The sequence below is a fragment of the Mirounga leonina genome, unplaced genomic scaffold (assembly GCF_011800145.1).
Source record: "Mirounga leonina isolate KUSES-001 unplaced genomic scaffold, KU_Mleo_1.0 Mir_125, whole genome shotgun sequence".
Classification (NCBI taxonomy): domain Eukaryota; kingdom Metazoa; phylum Chordata; class Mammalia; order Carnivora; family Phocidae; genus Mirounga; species Mirounga leonina.
The window spans coordinates 68,165,449-68,182,710 of NW_023270305.1; the positions used below are offsets into that span (position 1 = coordinate 68,165,449).

The window sequence follows — 17,262 nt, forward strand, 5'->3', positions numbered from 1 at the left end:
ATGATATCATCAGTCCCTGTCGTACACCATCTTGGACTATTTCCTGACCCTTCGTGTGTCAGCTCACTGCTGACGACACTCCTCTCTCAGAGAGAAGGGACTGGGGTTTTCCTCGTGTTTCTCATAGTGCCCCTCTCCCCCCCCCCCCCCCCCCCCACAGCAGGTGACAATAACTACTATGGGCAGATAGAAGCTTGAATTGATGGGTGAATGGTGGACGGAGAGATGGTTGGATGGCAAGGTTGAGGGAGTTCCACAAATGCCTGGAACAGGATGCTCCAGAGCCAGGGGCAGGGAACACTCAACCCATCTCCATTTACTCAGCATTTACTGTGCTGACTTGGCCTCTCTTGGGAAGGAGACTTGACCAATGGCCTTAGTCTAAAAGGCATCTCCCCCCACGATAACTTTAGAATCAGTGCACTTCAGTCCACGGTCTCAAGCTCAAGGTTGGCACCTGGAAAAAGTCGACGTTGGCATTTTCATTTTCATCAGTGTGGTTGAAGACCACCTCAAAGCCTGGGACTTGGAGTGCATCCAGCGCAGTGTGAAGCCTGCCTCTAGCTGCCAGCCCCAAGGCGGGCCTCATCACAGGAGTGGGAAAGAACATGGGCGGCAGGGCTGTGGGACTCCCCATGCTTGCCTCAGGAGTCTCAGCAAGTAAGGTCTTCCGTTAGCCAGGTGTCTGCCTTGGCAGAAGAGCCCCATGTGGTGGGGGCAGTAGCAAGATGATGTCCACACTGCATCAGCTCAGAAGCCGGACCACCCAAGTTAATCATTCACGAGGGTAGAAGGCAAGGATTAACTAGTTCTAAATGCTGATTCGGTGGGTTTCCAGCTCACTTCCAAATGACTGAATGCTAATCCCCCTTGTGTCGTAGGCCTACCACAGACAAGAGTGTGTACCTGTGTACCTCACCCCCTTAAAGCCCTCCCGCAGGGTCTAGGGCATATTTGACTCTCACCTTAGCTGTGTAGCCATTGGGGGGGGGGCGGGCGGCGACGATTTATTCGCCTACACTGACCTCTTCCCTCCCCTGATTCCTGAAGCTCTTAGAATGCAGACCACTCCATTGAGCACCAGATGTCTCATTGCTGCCTGAGTTTTCGCTTTTCCTCCCCTCCCAGGCTACCACCTTCTTGAGGACAGGAGATGTCAGCTCCTTGCCTTGCGTTCCCACAGTACTCAGCACAGTGCTGGCCACAGGGAAGACCCTAGGCACCTACTTCCGGACTCGGGAAGGGCCAGGCAGAGGCCCGGCTCCTCCAGGAAGCCTTCTCAGGCGCCCTCCCCACCCACTGAGCAGCCGTGCACCTCTGCGGAGTCCTCCAGCACCTGAGGCCTGGGCCCTACAAGCAAGCATGAGGGCTCTAAGTGTTGGTCTAGGCTCACGTGTTCTGCAAGCTCTTTCAGGGCACACAGTGTGCCCAGCAATCGGAACCAACTTGTACACATAGCAGATTTTTCAGCTTCACTGTTTTACTGAGATATGCCATACACACACCACACAAGTCACCCCCTGGTTGTAGCTTATTTGTAGAGTTGTGCAGCCATCACCACAGTGGATTTCAGGCCATTTTCGTCACTGTGAGAAAGAACCCATGCTTCTCCCTGTGTTCGTTTCCTGAGGCTGTGGTCACAGCAAATTAACATAAACTTGGTGACTTAAAACAACAGCAATTTATGGCCTCATGAGGCCAGAAGTCCAAAATTAAGGTGTCGGCAGGGCCACACTTCCTCTGGAGGCTCTAGGGAAGAATCTGGCTCTAAGGAATTCCTTGCCTCTTCCAGCCTCCAGAGGCCACATCCCTCCAGTCTTGTGGCTTCACATCACCTTCTCCTCCGTGTGTCTTTCTGCTCTCTCTTATTAGGACATTGGCGATGGCATTTAAGGGCCGCCCAGATGATCTAAGATTATTTCATCTCAGTACCATTAACTAAATCACATCTGCAAAAACCCTTTTTCCAAGTAAGGTAACATTCACAGGTTCTGGGGGCCGGAAGCCATTTTTCAGCCTGCCACATTCCCGCTGCCCCCTGGCCCAACATGATTCACATACCATAAAATTCACCAACTGAAAGCCTATGGATATATACGTTTTAGTATATTCACAAGGTTGTGCAACCATCACCACTGTGTAATTCCAGAACATTTTCATCATCAACCCAAAAAAGAAACACTGTTTCTATCAGGAGTCATTCCTCAATCTCCCCATTCTCCAACCTCTGGCAACCATTAATCCACTTTTTGTCTCTCTGATTTGCCTATTCTGGATATTTCACATAAATGGAATTATACAATACATGGTCTTGGGGCACCTGGGTGGCTCAGTCGTTAAGCGTCTGCCTTCGGCTCAGGTCATGGTCCCAGGGTCCTGGGATCAAGCCCCGCATCGGGCTCCCTGCTCAGCCGGAAGCCTGCTTCTCCCTCTCCCACTCTCCCTGCTTGTGTTCCTTCTCTCACTGTCTCTCTCTGTCAAATAAATAAATAAAATCTTTAAAAAAATAAAAAAAATTTTTAAAAGTCAGTAGGGGGGCGCCTGGGTGGCTCAGTTGGTTAAGCGTCTGCTTTAGGCTCAGGTCATGATTCCGGGGTCCTGGGATTGAGCCCCGCATCAGGCTCCCTGCTTAGTGGAAAGCCTGCTTCTCCCTCTCCCACTCCCCCTGCTTGTGTTCCTTCTCTCGCTGTGTCTCTCTCTGTCAAATAAATAAATAAAATCTTAAAAAAAAAAAAGATTATACAATACATGGTCTTTTTGTCTGGCTTCTTTCACTAAGCATCTTTCCAAGGTTCATCTGTGGTGTAGCCTGTATCAGTATTTCATTCCTTTTTAGGACTAAATAATATTCCATTGTATGGATATACATTTTATTTGTCCATCCCTTGGTTGATGGACATTTTGATTCTTTCCTGCATATTGGCTAGTATGAACATTCACAAGTACAAGTTTTTGTGCGGACATATGGTTTTTAGTTCTCTTAAGTCTATGCCTAGGAGTGAGCAAAACTTCAAGACTATTTCCCAACACGGCTGCACTATTTTACATCCCCACCGGCGGTGTCTGAGAGTTCCAACTTCTCCACATTTCACTGAAACTTATTATCTGCCTTTTTTATTATAATTCTCCTAATGGTTGTGAAGTGGTATCTCACTGTGGTTTTGATTTGCATGTGCCTATTGGTTACTGATGCTGAGCATCTTTTCCTGTGCTTATTGGTCATTTGTGGATCTTCTCTGGAGAAATGTCTATTCAGATCCTTTGCACATGTGTTCATTGGGTTATCTTTTTATTTCGTTTTAAGAGTGCTTTATGTATTCTAAATATACGTCCCTTGTCAGATATGGGATTTGCAGATGTATGCTCCATCTCTATGAGTTGTTCCTTTGGGGCACAAACGTTTGCAATTCTGATGAAGTCTAACCTTTCTTTTTGTTGCTTGGGCTTTTGATGTCTTATTTAAGAAACCATTGCCTAATCCAAGATCACAAAGCTTCACTTCTGTATTTTCTTCTGTGTGTTTCATAGTTCTAGCTCTTAAATGTAGGCCGTTGATCCATTTTGAGTCCATTTTTGTATATGCTCTGAGGTAGGTCCAACTTCATTCTTTTGCCTGTGGATGGATACCCAGGTGTCCCAGCTCCACTGGCTGAAAAAACTGTTTTTTCCCTACCATTGTTTTGGCACTCTTTGTCACCAAAAAAAAAAAAAAATCAATGGAATGTAAGTATGAGGGTTTATTTCTGGAATCTCAGTTCTATTCCAGTGATCTATATATCTGTCCTTTTGCCAGCACCACACTGTCTTCATTACTGTAGCTTTGTAGTAAGTTTTAAAATCAGGAAGTGTGAGTTCCAGTTCTGTGTGTTTTTCCAGATTGTTTCGCTGTTCTGGACATGTGGCAGATTCTTCAGATGCACTGGTTGCTTGGTCACTTGCTTTCTGGTTTCCTTGATGGACTGGTGAGCCTGTGAGAGCCTGGCTGGCTTGCATCCTTAGCTAAAAAACTCCTCTCCCATTCTTCTGCCTCCCTTCACAAGGCATTTGGCCAGTAGCAATCTGGGTTGTTCTGGCCAAGCCGTCCTAGTTCAGGGCAAAGTGATAAAAGAAGAAACTTGGAGGGGTACATCTGGCCCCTCAAGCAGATTTAAATCCAGCTAATTCTCTCCCCTCCCGCATCCAGCTTCTTTCCCCTTCCTTCTTCATCTGGCGGAGTCAGTATTTGGACAGCTCTCATTTTCTCTGGATCCACTTACAGCCAAATCACACCAACACTCCCCTGTGCCTCTGTCATGCCCGTCACTCTCCTGCCACTTCCTAAGCACAATTCATGACAAAATGGTACAGGATGGGGGACATCTGTCCTGTCAGGTGGGGCAAGTGCAGCAGGCCTTCCTGGTGGCATCATGAATAAAAGTAATAAAGCCCAGTGTGACTTCCTCACCTCCATGGGCTGTTTCTCCATGGCCTCTCTGTGGGGAAGGGGCAGCTTCTGGGCTGAGGCAGACTGAGCTCACTGCCGCCACTTCTCACTGTACAAACTTGGATCCGTTCCCCATAAGCATAGCTTCCTCACTGGTTAAATAAGGATACCTCCCTGCTCATGTGGGAGCAGTAAGGGTTAGATAGGCCAGTGTTCATTATTATCACCAGTAACCCTAGTTAACCATTTAGTGAATGCTTTCTTTGTGGCAGTCCTTGTGTTAGTGTTCAAACTGAATAAAGATGGGGGCAAAGGAAAAGATTTCATGACTTCCGGAGCCACACACGAGAATGTGCTGAGCATCTGCTACGTGTTTAATCCTATGCTGGTCTTCATGTATATTTTCATTTCTTTGAGGTATGAAAGATGCTAATTAATTGTACCACCTCCCCATACAGATTCTAAACCATCTGAGAACTACACAGAGGAGTCAGGTAGAGATAAAAATAGAGATTATATTGTACGTAAAGGCTGGACCAACACATGTCCAAGACCTACAGCCGAAATGCACATTTCCTCGCTGCTTCTCTCCCATCCCCGTCTTCTTTTTCTGTTGCCTGGGTTAAATCCTGGTTCCAGGGAGCAGAGGCACCAAGGGGCAGGGGTCCTGGGGGATTGATTTGGGGATGGTGACATCAGTCTTGGGGCTGCTTCCATGATTCTAGGCTCTGCTGGGTGGGCTCCAGGTAGTAATACTGGTTCTGCTTCGGGGTCCCCAGCCCTGCTTATCTCACTGGGAAGACCTATATGTCTGGAATGTTGGTGCTAATTCTCCAAATCTGTGCTCTGCAGGCACCATGAAACATTTTGCCCATTCTGATTATTTATATCCACTTAAAGCACTGTGACTATATACAAGTAGCTTAATCTGAGCCCAGGGTTCCTCACCTGTGAAGTAGGGATGGCAATACCCAACCCATAGGATGTCAAAGGAGTGAACAGAAAGTACTTGGTTAGGGCCTGGCACCTAATAGGCCCGGGGGGTGGAGGGGGGGCATCCTACTTGGCCCAGTTCAGTACCCTGAGAACTCAAGCTTTCAGTCCAGACTCTGAGCCTTCTCCCTGTGTGCTGAGCAAGTCTCTGTGGGGGCCAGCAGTCAGGGCCAGATCTGTGTGCTGGAGTTGGAGATGGGGATTAGGGAACGATGAGGCCTCAACAGAAGTGGGTCATCGAAAGACAGGCCCTGGTGCATGGAGGGACCCAAAGAGGTTCATTTTATGGAAGTATTGCAGTCCTGTGTCTCAGACCTCCTGCAGGTTGGGAGTGGGAGGCCTTGGGTTGTTAGCGGAAGTGTCAACACCCAGAGCCTCTCTTCAAACCCATATTTAGGACTGTCTAAGGCAAAATGATGAAGTAAGCAATGGTTTCCCCAAAGCACCTGCTTCCTTTTTCTGCACCCCATTCTACTCTCTCCGCATCCTTTTCCAGCCACCGAGAAAGACGAGGGTCTGAAAAACAAATTAGAAGACAGAGGGCAGCAAAATGTGAGTCAAATTCAGTTTGCCCCCTGCTCTTGTACAGCCTCTGCACTACAAGGGGTTTGTATGTTTGTAAATGGTTGGAAAAAAATCAAAAGAAGAATATTTTATGACATGGGAAAACTCTATGAAATTCAAATTTTATTGGAACATAAAGTTTCCGTATTGTCCGTGGCTGCTTTCAGCAGAGTTGAGGAGTTGTGACAGAGACTTGAAGACCCCCAGAGTCTAAAATATTTATTCTCTGACCTTTTAAGAAAAAGTTTGCTGATGCCCTGCTCTAAAATGGTAAGAGGTTTATGTGTCATGTGGCCATCGGGATTTGCTTTCGGAGGGAGGGGCAAACCAGTAGAACTCAGGCGTTGTGGCAGGCCTGCAGAGGAGACACTGGGTCTTTCCTGAGATCCTTCCAGTTACACTAGATGGGCTGAGAGGAGCTAAATGTCTCATCTTGCAGGTGGGCTTGCTTCTGACCACACAGGGATGGGGGGCATGGAAATGGTGGGGTTTGGGCCTCTGACTCCTTCCAGCAGAGTGAAATGGATTTATAACCTCTGGAGCCTATCCCAGCAGCCTCCCTGCAGGCTGGTGGCCATGATTTGACCTGAGCGCCTTCCCGTTGCCAAAGTCCTGCAGAGCCTCCCTGGGCTGGCCCTGAGCAGCACATTCACCACTCGCCTCTCTCTCGTTTCCACAGAATTTGCCTTCTGCCAGGTGGACGCTTCAATTGCACTGCCTCTGGCCCTGGCTGTGCTGTGTGACCTGCTGCAGCAGTGGGACCAGCTGGCCCCTGGACTCCCAGTCCTGCTGGGATGGCTGTTGGGAGAGGGTGATGATTTCGTGGTCTGCGTGGAAAGCACACATCAGGTAATCCTAGGGTCTCAGGGCAGTGGCGGTGGAATCAGACTGGTGGCCTGAACCCACAGGATGCAGCTAATCAGGCTTACGTAGGCTTCACATGCCCACTGAAAGTGTCCTTTGGATGCTCACATACAGATCAATAACCGATTAGGAAAGTCTCCAAATGACCACAGCAGCCTGCTAGATGCTGCTGGGGGTGCTGGGGCATCTCTCAAGCTGACTTTTGGGGTTCCAGTGGTGTTCCAGTCTTCAGATCGCCAGGGGAGAGGACTTTGAAAGAGCCTCCTGGGTTTCTGAAGCCGGTGGGCATTCCCCACCCCCTACACTCTCCGACGGCCCAGCTAAAGCCAGCAGCCATGGCTGTTCCACACTCAGGACACCCCTTGATTGCCTGGCCCTGGTGGCCAAGGGAGCTGGCATCCTGAACTCCACAGAAAGGTAGTGATCAGGAATACAGTTCTTGGCAGTCTACCACCCCCAGGGCACTGCACAGACAGCAGACTGAAACACAACCCCAGTCTTCATGGGAAAAAAGCCTGTTTACATAGCCTGGAACTTCAGCCTGAGGGACAGGCTTCAGGTTTCCCACACATTTAGAGGCTCAGGAGGCGTTCCTAGGGAACATAAGCAGGAGGTGACATCCTTGCATGCCCCCTTGGCCTTGCTAAAGCTCCATGAGACTTCCCAGAAAAAAGCTAATACATTCATCTGGAGCCCCAATTTTTGCAACAGTTGCCCAGGGGACCCCTCTAGATCTCCTGGTCTGGAGGCCAGCAAGGATTACAATTGCCATCCCACAGTACTATATATATTTTAAAAGCTGCTGCCAAAGGGTCTGGCTTCCAATCAGCCTGAAAGCAGGTGCTAAAGAGATTCCTCCCCTTGGAACACTGACCGGTCTTGGCACACCCTCAACAATGGGGACATAATAAGAATAAATCAGGTGGTTTAAACAATCAGAAAGATTCAAGAGACAACCAAGAACTGGAGCAAGGTTGAAGGAGAAGTTTCATCACCCACAAGGCCACCACTCCTTCCAGACTGAGAGAGGTGGCTGCTTTGCCTAATACATAGAAGCAAACACAGAGTCAAGCAAAATGAGGAAACAGAAATATGTTCCAAATGGAAGAAAAGACAAAACCTCAGAAAAAGACCTTAATGATGTGGAGATAAGGAATCTACCTGGTAAAGAATTCAAAGTAATGGCCATAAAGAAGCTCACTGGAGTGTCTGTGTGCCTCAGCTGGTGAAGCATCTGCCTTCGGCTCAGGTCATGATCTCAGGGTCCTGGTATCGAGTCCCACATTGGGCTCCCTGCTCAGGGCGGAGTCTGCTTCTCCCTCTCACTCTCCCTTTGTGCTCTCCCCCTCTTTCTCTCTCTCAAATAAATAGATAAAAATCTTAAAAAAAAAAAGCTCACTGAGCTTGGAAGAAGAAAGGATGAACACAGTGAGAACTTCAACAAGGAGAAAATATAAGAAAGTGCCAAATAGAAGGCACAGAGCCAAAGAATACAATAATGGACTGAGAAACACTAGAAGGGCTCAACAGCATACTAGATGAAACAGAAGAATGGATCAGCAAGCTGGAAGACAAAGCAACGGAGCTCATCCAGACAGAGCAGCAAAAAGGAAAGCAAATTTTTAAAATGAAGATAACTTAAGAGAGCTATGGGACAGCATCAGGTGGAATGACATTCACACCATAGGGGTCCGAGAAGGAGAAGAGAGAAAGGGACAGAAAACTAATTTGAAGAAACAATGGCTGAAAACTTCCCTAGCTGGAAAAGGAAACAGAAATCCAGGCCCAGGAAAGCCCAAAGAATTCCAAAGAAGATGAACCTAAAGAGATCTACACCAAGACACATCATAGTTAAAATGTCAGAAATTAAAGAGAGAATCTTAAAAGCAGCAAGAGAAAAACAAATTATTACGTACAAGGGAAACCCTGTAAGGCTATCAGCAGATTTCTCAGCAGTAATTTTGCAGGCCAGAAGGGAGGGGCATGACATACTCAGAACCTTCCAACCAAGAATACTATACCTGGCAAGGTTATCATTCAGAATGGAAGGAGAGATGAAGAGTTTCCCAGACAAGCAAAAACTAAAGGAGTTCGTCACCACTAACCTGGGCTTAGAAATGTTAAAGGACTCCTTTAAGTTGAAAAGAAATGGCACTAATTAAGATGGGATGAAAGGAACCCTGACTGCCGCCCCATTCCACGCCCCTGACCAACAGGAAGTAGCTATGATCGGTCATCACCCTTCTTCCTAACAGGAGTTAGGGTTACCTCTTCAGAGAGGGGAGTGATGAAGGATAGCTGGAAGGCAGGCACGCAGGGACAAGCCACACACACACACCCGCCTCCCACCCCCCAGCCCTAAGGAAATCACCCTTAAAAGGATTTTACACCACCCTGGAAGGAACCCTCCACCTTTTCCCATATGATAGATAGGTGACAAAAATCTGATTGGATGACAGGTGCAGGGAGGGTTAATCAGATTAAAACGGCCTGCCAACAAGCCCATAAAAATCCCTAGACTTAGAAACTCCAGTGGCAACTCCCTCGGGTCCCCTCCCTCCTTGGGAGCTTTGTACTATCACTTTGCTATCGCTCAATAAACCTTGCTTTGCTGCCCACCAAAAAATAAAGAGAGAGAGCGAGAAATGGCACTAATTAATAAGAAGAAAACATATGAAAATAAAAATCCCACTGGAAAAAGTAAGTATATAGTAAAGGTAGTAGATTAATCACTTCCAAAGCTACTTTGAAGGTTAAAAGAAAAAATGAACTAAAACTACAATAATTAAGGGAAGCATAAAAAGATGTAAAATGTGACATCAAAAATATCAAATGGAGTAAAAATGTAGAGCTCTGGGATATGTTCAAATTTAAGTTGCTATCAACTTAAAATAGACTGTTATAGACATAGGATGACATGTGAACCTCACAGCAAACACAAAGAATATGTATGTATGTAATATGTATGTAAATACACAAAGAAAATGAGAAAGGAATATAAACACAAAGAAAGTCATCAAACCAGGTGCGCCTGGGTGGCTCAGTTGTTAAGCGTCTGCCTTCAGCTCAGGTCCTGATCCCGGGGTCCTGGGATCAAGCCCCGCATTGGGCTCCCTGCTCTGCAGGAAGCCTGCTTCTCCCTCTCCCACTCCCCCTGCTTGTGTTCCCTCTCTGGCTGTGTCTCTCTCTGTCAAATAAATAAATAATAAAAAATCTTAAAAAAAAAAAGTCACCAAACCACAAAAGAAGAAGAAAGGAACATACAGGACCTACAAAACAGCCAGCATATAGTTAACAAAATGTCAATAAGCAGATACCTATCAATAATTACTTTAAATGTAAATGGACTAATTCTCCAATCAAAAGACATAAGAGTGGCTAAATGGATTAAAAAAAAAAAGATACATCTGTATACTGCCTGCAAGAGACTTCAGAAGTAAGGACACATGCAGCCCAAAAGTGAAGGGATGGAGAATTACATTCCATGCAGATGGAAACAAAAAGAAAGCTGGTGTAGCTAGACTATATCAGACAAAATAGACTTTAGAAGGAAGACTGTAATAAAAGAGAAAGAGGGCGACCATATTAATAAAAGGGTCAATCCAGCAAGAATATATAACATTTATAAATATTATACACCCAAAATAGGAGCACCAAAATATATAGAGCAAATAATAACTGACCTAAAGGAAGAAATTATGAGTAATGCAATAATAGTAGGGGACTTTAACATCCCACTTACATCAGTGGATAGGTCATCCAAACAAAATTAATAAGGAAATGTTGGCCTTAAACAATACATTAGACCACATAGACTTTAATAGGTATATACAGAACATCCCATCCAAAGCAGGAGAATACACATTCTTCTCAGATGCACATGGAACATTCTCTAGGATCACATGTTAGGCCACAAAACAAGTCTCAATAAATACAAGATAAAAATCATGTCAAGCATCTTTTCTGACCACAATAGTATAAAACTAGAAATCAATTATAAGAATAAAACTGGAAAAACTACAAATACATGGAAATTAAACAACACGTTACTGAACAATTGTTGGGTCATAGAAGAAATCAAAGGAGAAATTAAAACACCTAGAAAAATGAAAACAGAAACACAATATAACAAAATCTATGGGATGTAGAAAAAGGGGTCCTAAGAGGGAAGTTCAAGTGATAAATGCCTATTATCAAGAAACAAGAAAGATCTCAAACAACCTAACTTTACAGCTCAAGGGACCAGAAAAAGAAGAACAAACAAAACCCAAAATTAGGAGGAGGAAGGAAATAATAAAGATAAGAGTGGAAATAAATGAAATAGAGACTAAAAAGACAATAGAAAACATCAATAAAACTAAAAGCTGGTTCTTTGAAAAGATAAACAAAATAGACAAACCTTTAGCTAGACTGACCAAGAAAAAGAGAGGGCTCAAGTAAATAAAGTCAGAAAGGAAAGAGGAGAGGTTACAACTGATACCACAGAAATACAAAGGATCATAAGAGACTGTTGTGAATTGGATGTGCTAAGAATGTGTCTTGGGGCAGGTGGAAGGGAGATGAGAGGTATATGTAGGAAGACAGGGAAGCACTTCCCTCTCACTCTGTACTTCTGAAACAAACATTTCACTAAATAATACTTTATAACACATGGTGCTGATGTTTCTGAAGCATTGTATTTTATTATTTTTAACTGGTTGTAATCCATATTGATTTCATTACCTTTTTTTTTTTTTTAAGATTTTATTTATTTGACAGCGACACAGCGAGAGAGGGAACACAAGCAGGGGGCGGTGGGAGAGGGAGAAGCAGGCTTCCCGCTGAGCAGGGAGCCTGATGTAGGACTCGATCCCAGGACCCTGGGACCATGACCTGAGCCAAAGGCAGACGCTTAATGACTGAGCCACCCAGGCGCCCTGATTTCATGACCTCTTAAACATTACAACTTGCAGTATGAAAACCACTCTTCCATAGACCTACCCACTTGGTCATTGAATGTAGTTGACCAGCAATTATTGTGTGTTTTTGTGTAAAGGTTATGGAGAAACACCTTTTTAAAAAATATTATGATTCGGGGCGCCTGGGTGGCTCAGTCGTTAAGCGTCTGCCTTCGGCTCAGGTCATGAGCCCCGCATCGGGCTCCCTGCTCAGCGGGGAGTCTGCTTCTCCCTCTCCCTCTCCCCCTGCTTGGGTTCCCTCTCTCGCTGTGTCTCTCTCTGTCAAATAAATAAATAAAAATCTTTAAAAAAAATTATGATTCTAAAAACTGGTTCATAAAACTGAAGCTTTAGGGAAATTTCTTTACATGTTCTCCTCTGTTAAACTGAGCCTTGAGATGACAGGGGCTGTTTATTCATTTATCATTGTGTTGCCAATACTTAACACAGTGCTTTGCTCATGGTGGATACTTAATAAATAATGAGTGAATGAATGGTTTGATGAATGTTACTACAGTACTCTTGTTCGAATCATTTTTCTGAAATACTGGAAGGTATTTCTAAGATAATTCTATTTATAATGAATTTAGAGAGAAATAAATTTGTGAAGGATAAAAAAAAGAGACTACTGTGAGCAATTATATGCCAACAAACTGGACAAGTGAAAAATAATGAATAAATTACTAAAAACTTGCAATCTTCCAAGACTGAATCATAAAGAAATAGAAAACCTGAATAGACCAGTGAAGAAAAAATAAATAAAAAATAAAAGGGGGGGAAGCCCCCCCCCACAAACAGAAATCCAAGACCAGACGGCTTCACCAGTAAATTCTACCAAACATTCAAGGATTTAATACCTACCCTTTCAAACTCTTCCAAAAAATTGAAGAGGAGGGATGCTTCCAAACTCATTTTACAAGGCCAGCATTACCCTGATACCAAAACCAGATAAGGACACAACAACAACAAAAAAAAGAATGAAAGAAAATTATAGGCCAGTATCCCTGATGAACATAGATGCAAAATCCTCAACTATTAACAAATGGAGTTCAACAACACATTAAAAGTATCATATACCATAATCCAGTGGGCTTTATTCCAGGGATGCAAGGGTAATTCAACATCTACAAATCAGTCAATGTGATATACAATATTAACAAAATAAAAGATAACAATCATGATCATTTCAATAGATGCAGAAAAGCATTTGACAAAATTCAGCATCCATTTATGGTAAAAACAAAACAAAACAAAACCCTCAACGAAGTGGGTACAGAAGGTACATATCATAATATAATGAAAACCATATATGACAAACCCAATGGAAAAAAGCTGAAAATACTCAATGGATAAAAGCTGAAAGCCTTTCCTCTAAGATCAGGAACAAGACAAAGATGCCCACACTCACCACTTTTATGCAACAAAGTCCTGGAAATGCTAGCCACGGCAATTACGCAAGAAAAAGAAATAAAAGGCATTTAAATTGGAAAGGAAGAAGTAAAATTGTCACTGTTTGCAGATGACATGACACTATATATAGAAAACCCTAAAGACTCCACCAAAAAACTTTTATAATTAGTAAATGAATTCAGTAAAGTTGCAGGATACAAAATCAGTGTACAAAAATCTGTTGCATTTCTATACACTAATAACAAACTATCAGAAAGAGAAATCAAGAAAACAGTCCCATCTACAATTGCATTATATATATATATACACACCTAGGAATACATTTAATGAAGGAGGTAAAAGACCTTATTAAACTATAAGGTATTGATGAAAGAAATTAAAGAAGACACAAATAAATGGAAAGATATTCCATGCTCTTGGATTGGAAGAATTAATATTGTTAAAATATCCATCTGCCCAAAGCAGTCTACAGATTCAATGTAAACCCCATCAAAATTCCAATGGTATTTTTCACAGAACTAGAACATGTATTCTAAAATTTATAGGGAACCACCAAAGACCCCAAACAGTCAAAACAGTCTTGAGAAAGAAGACCAAAGCCAGAGGTATTATGTGCCTTGACTTCAAACTATACTACAAAGCTATGGTAATCAAAACAGTATGGCACTGGCACAAAAACAGACATAGATCAGTGGAACAGAATAGAGAGCCCAGAAATAAACCCATGTATATATATATATGGTCAATTAATTTTTGACAAAGGAGGCAAGAATATACAATGAGGAATGGATAGTCTCTTCAATAAATGATATTGGGAAAACTGGACAGCTACATGCAAAAGAATGAAACTGGACCATTTTCTTACACCATATACAAAAATTAACTCAAAATGAATTAAAGACCTGAATGTAAGACCTGAAACTATAAAACTTCTAAAAGAAAACACAGATGGTAAGCTCCTTGACGTCAGTCTTAGTGATGTTTTTGTGAATCTGACTCCAAAGGCAAGGGAAATAAAGCAAAAGTAAACAACTGCGACTAAATCAAACTAAAAAGCTTCTGCGCAGTGAAGGAAACCATTAACAAAATGAAAACAGAACCTACCTAATGGGAGAAGATATTTGCATATGATTTATATGTCCAATAAGGGGTTAATATCCAAAAAAATATAAAGAACTCATACAACTCATTAAAAACAAAGAAATCTGATTAAAAAATGGGCAGAGGATCTGAATAAACATTTTCCCAAAGTAGACATACAGGTGGCCAACAGGTACCTGAAAAGATGCTCAACATCACTAATCATCAGGGAAATGCAAATCAAAGCCACAATGAGTTATCACCTAACACCAGTCAGAATGGCTAGTATCAAAAAGACAAGAAATAAGTGTTGGTGAGGATGTGGAGGAAGGAGAACTCTCATGCCCTGTTGGTGGGAAGGTAAATCTGTGCAGCCACTATGGAAAACAGTATGGAGGTTCCCATAAAATTAAAAATAGAACTACCACATGATCTAGCAATTTCACTGCTGAGTATCTATCCAAAGAAAATGGAAACACTAATTTGAAAAGATACAGTGCACCACTGTGTTCACTGCAGGATTATTTACAATAGCCACGATATGGCTATTACAAAAAACCACGATATGGAAACAACCTAAACGTGTCCTTCAATGGATGAATAGATAATGGTGTGTGTGTGTGTGTGCACATGCATGCATTGTATGTATATTGTGTGTTTTATATGTATAATGTGTTTTTATATATATATAATGTGTTATATATATATATAATGTGTTTTATACACACACGCGGGAATATTACTCAGCCATGAAAAAGACTGTAATGTTGCCATTTGAGACAACACAGAACTCAAAGGTATTATACTAAGAGAAATAAGTCAGAGAAAGACAAATACCACCTGATTTCACTTAATATGTGGAGTCTAAAAAACAAACAAGCAAAACCAAACCAAACACTCATACAGAGAACAGATTGGCAGTTGGTGGAGGGGAGGGGGGTTAAGGTGGTGTGAAATGGTAAAGGGTATCAAGAAGCACAGACTCCCAGTTATAAGATGAATAAGTCATGGGGATTAATGTATAGCATGTGGAATATAGTCAATAAGATTATATTAACTTTGTAGGGTGACAGATGGTAACAAGACTTAGTGTGGTGATCATTTCACAATGGATACAAATGTTGTACACCTGAGACTAGTATAATATTGTATGTCAGTTATACCTCAATAGAAAAAAAAATAAGAAAGGAAGAGGCCCCTTGGAAGTTGAGGGTTTAATTATGGAGAATGCTTATTAGTCCACATTGGAAGAGCTAGGGGCTCCCCATGGTTAGGTCTGAAGGTGAAACATTCCCAGAGAATCAGGATCCTTCCACAGTATTTGCTGCTTAGAGAAAACTATTAGCCCCCTCCAGGTGAGTCAACAGATAGGGAAACTGAGGACCAAGACCAGCAACAAAAGCATCTTGTCAACTGAAATTTGTATCCATCCACCAGTGTCTGAGTCAGCTGGCCCTCTTGACATACCCAACAGGCCAAGAGTTCAAAAAGCAAAAAGTTTGATAAAATTTCTTACTGCAGAAAGGCTCGTGTTTCAAAATTGCTTCTCTTTAAAAGAGAAGCTGTTTATGGGAAATTTGGAGACAAGATAAAGTGTCTGTTATAAAATAACCTTGAAAATCCCCAGCATTATAGAAATTTGGTTTCATACTCAGAGAGTAGGATGTCGTGTTTGGTAATCCTTTGCTCTTTGTTCTGCTGCTGAGATTTCTCTTCCTCCCTGCTCACACCCTCTGATTTCTAGATGCACCTTTGGGTCTAGGGGGCCACTCCCATGTTGAGGTTCCCTTTCAACAGCAGGCCCCCAAAATATCTTGGCTTGGAACCACAAACACATCTTTATCAAAGGTCATGTTAAGTCTGGGAAAGAAAATTCCTGCCTGGTAGAGAAGTACAGCAAATGAAAATAGAAGGTGACCTTCCAGGCTGCAAGTGGCAAGTGTATGTGGGTGCTGACAGGCAAGAGTGGGCCCTCCCTTGGGAGGAGGAGGGGGACATACGTCCTCCATGTCTGGCAGGACTCTGATCTGGATGGAGCTTGTCAACATCCCCTGTAACGTTGACTTTGGGCCTTGTCATTTGATTTAGGTGGAAGACTACCTGTTTGAAAAAGCAGAGGTCAACTTTTGGGCTGAGACCCTAATCTTCGTGAAATACCTCTCTGAGCACCTCTTCCAGCTCCTCTCCAAGTCCAGCTGCAATGCCCTCAGCCCCCAAAGCCTCCACCATCTTCACAGAACAGCGTCAGAGCAGGGCCACCTCCTCTCCCAGCTCTTCAGAGAGCTACCACCAGCTGCTGAATTTTTGAAGACAGTGGAATTCACGAGACTGCGCATTCAGGAGGAGAGGACTTCGGCTTGCCTGAGGCTGCTGGCCCTTTTGGAAGGAAAGGAAAGGGAAGACACCCCCATTCTCGGTGCTTCCGACTCTCCTGCAGAAGCGAATCAGTTCACTCTTGTAAGAAAAGAAACGGCTTGTTGAAGAAAGAGGACTTTTGGGGGTGGGGTGGGACTCTTCCCCCATTCCCATCTGCAGGGAATGTGTTGAACATAAATTCAAATATTTTCTTCCCTTCGTGAGTCTAGTCTTCTGTCCCTTCCCACAGAGGAATTTTTCTTCAGCTCACCCATTCAGAGCAGCCCGGTTTATTGCAGCTACTGTAGGAAGTGAGGCTACCACATTGAATATTGACTCTGTTCCCAGGTGCAGGCCACCTGCAGACCTGAATTCGCCTTTTTCTTCCTCTACAACCTCCAACATCCAGCCATAGCCAGCCAGCATTTTCTGTGAACTGACTGTACTAAACTGGATTGTAACTCATGATTTTCTCTTTCTTCCACTGGATTGAAGAGCTGGATTAGTTGGCAAACAGCCCACTGGATCAGAATTCCGAATTTTATTCCATTTTAGCTAAGGCAAAAGTAGGTTCCGAATGTTGGATCCTGGGAGAATTAGAGATCAACTGCATAGAAATAGTTTTGTTTTTACTAT

The 17,262-nt window shown here is 43.4% G+C and overlaps 1 protein-coding gene across 6 annotated transcripts in view; it reads left to right on the top strand.

Annotated features, from left to right (window-relative positions):
• Nucleotides 1–17,262, top strand: part of THADA (THADA armadillo repeat containing) — a 323,874-nt gene extending 306,612 nt beyond the window's left edge. For 4 of the 6 annotated variants that reach the window (XM_035001673.1, XM_035001675.1, XM_035001677.1 and 1 more), the window contains 2 exons: nucleotides 6,660–6,829; nucleotides 16,360–17,262. In XM_035001673.1, the coding sequence (XP_034857564.1) occupies nucleotides 6,660–6,829; nucleotides 16,360–16,752 (563 nt within the window). In that variant the 3' untranslated portion in view covers nucleotides 16,753–17,262. The remainder of the gene's footprint in view (nucleotides 1–6,659; nucleotides 6,830–16,359) is intronic. The other 2 variants (XM_035001674.1, XM_035001676.1) reach the window with 2 other exon arrangements.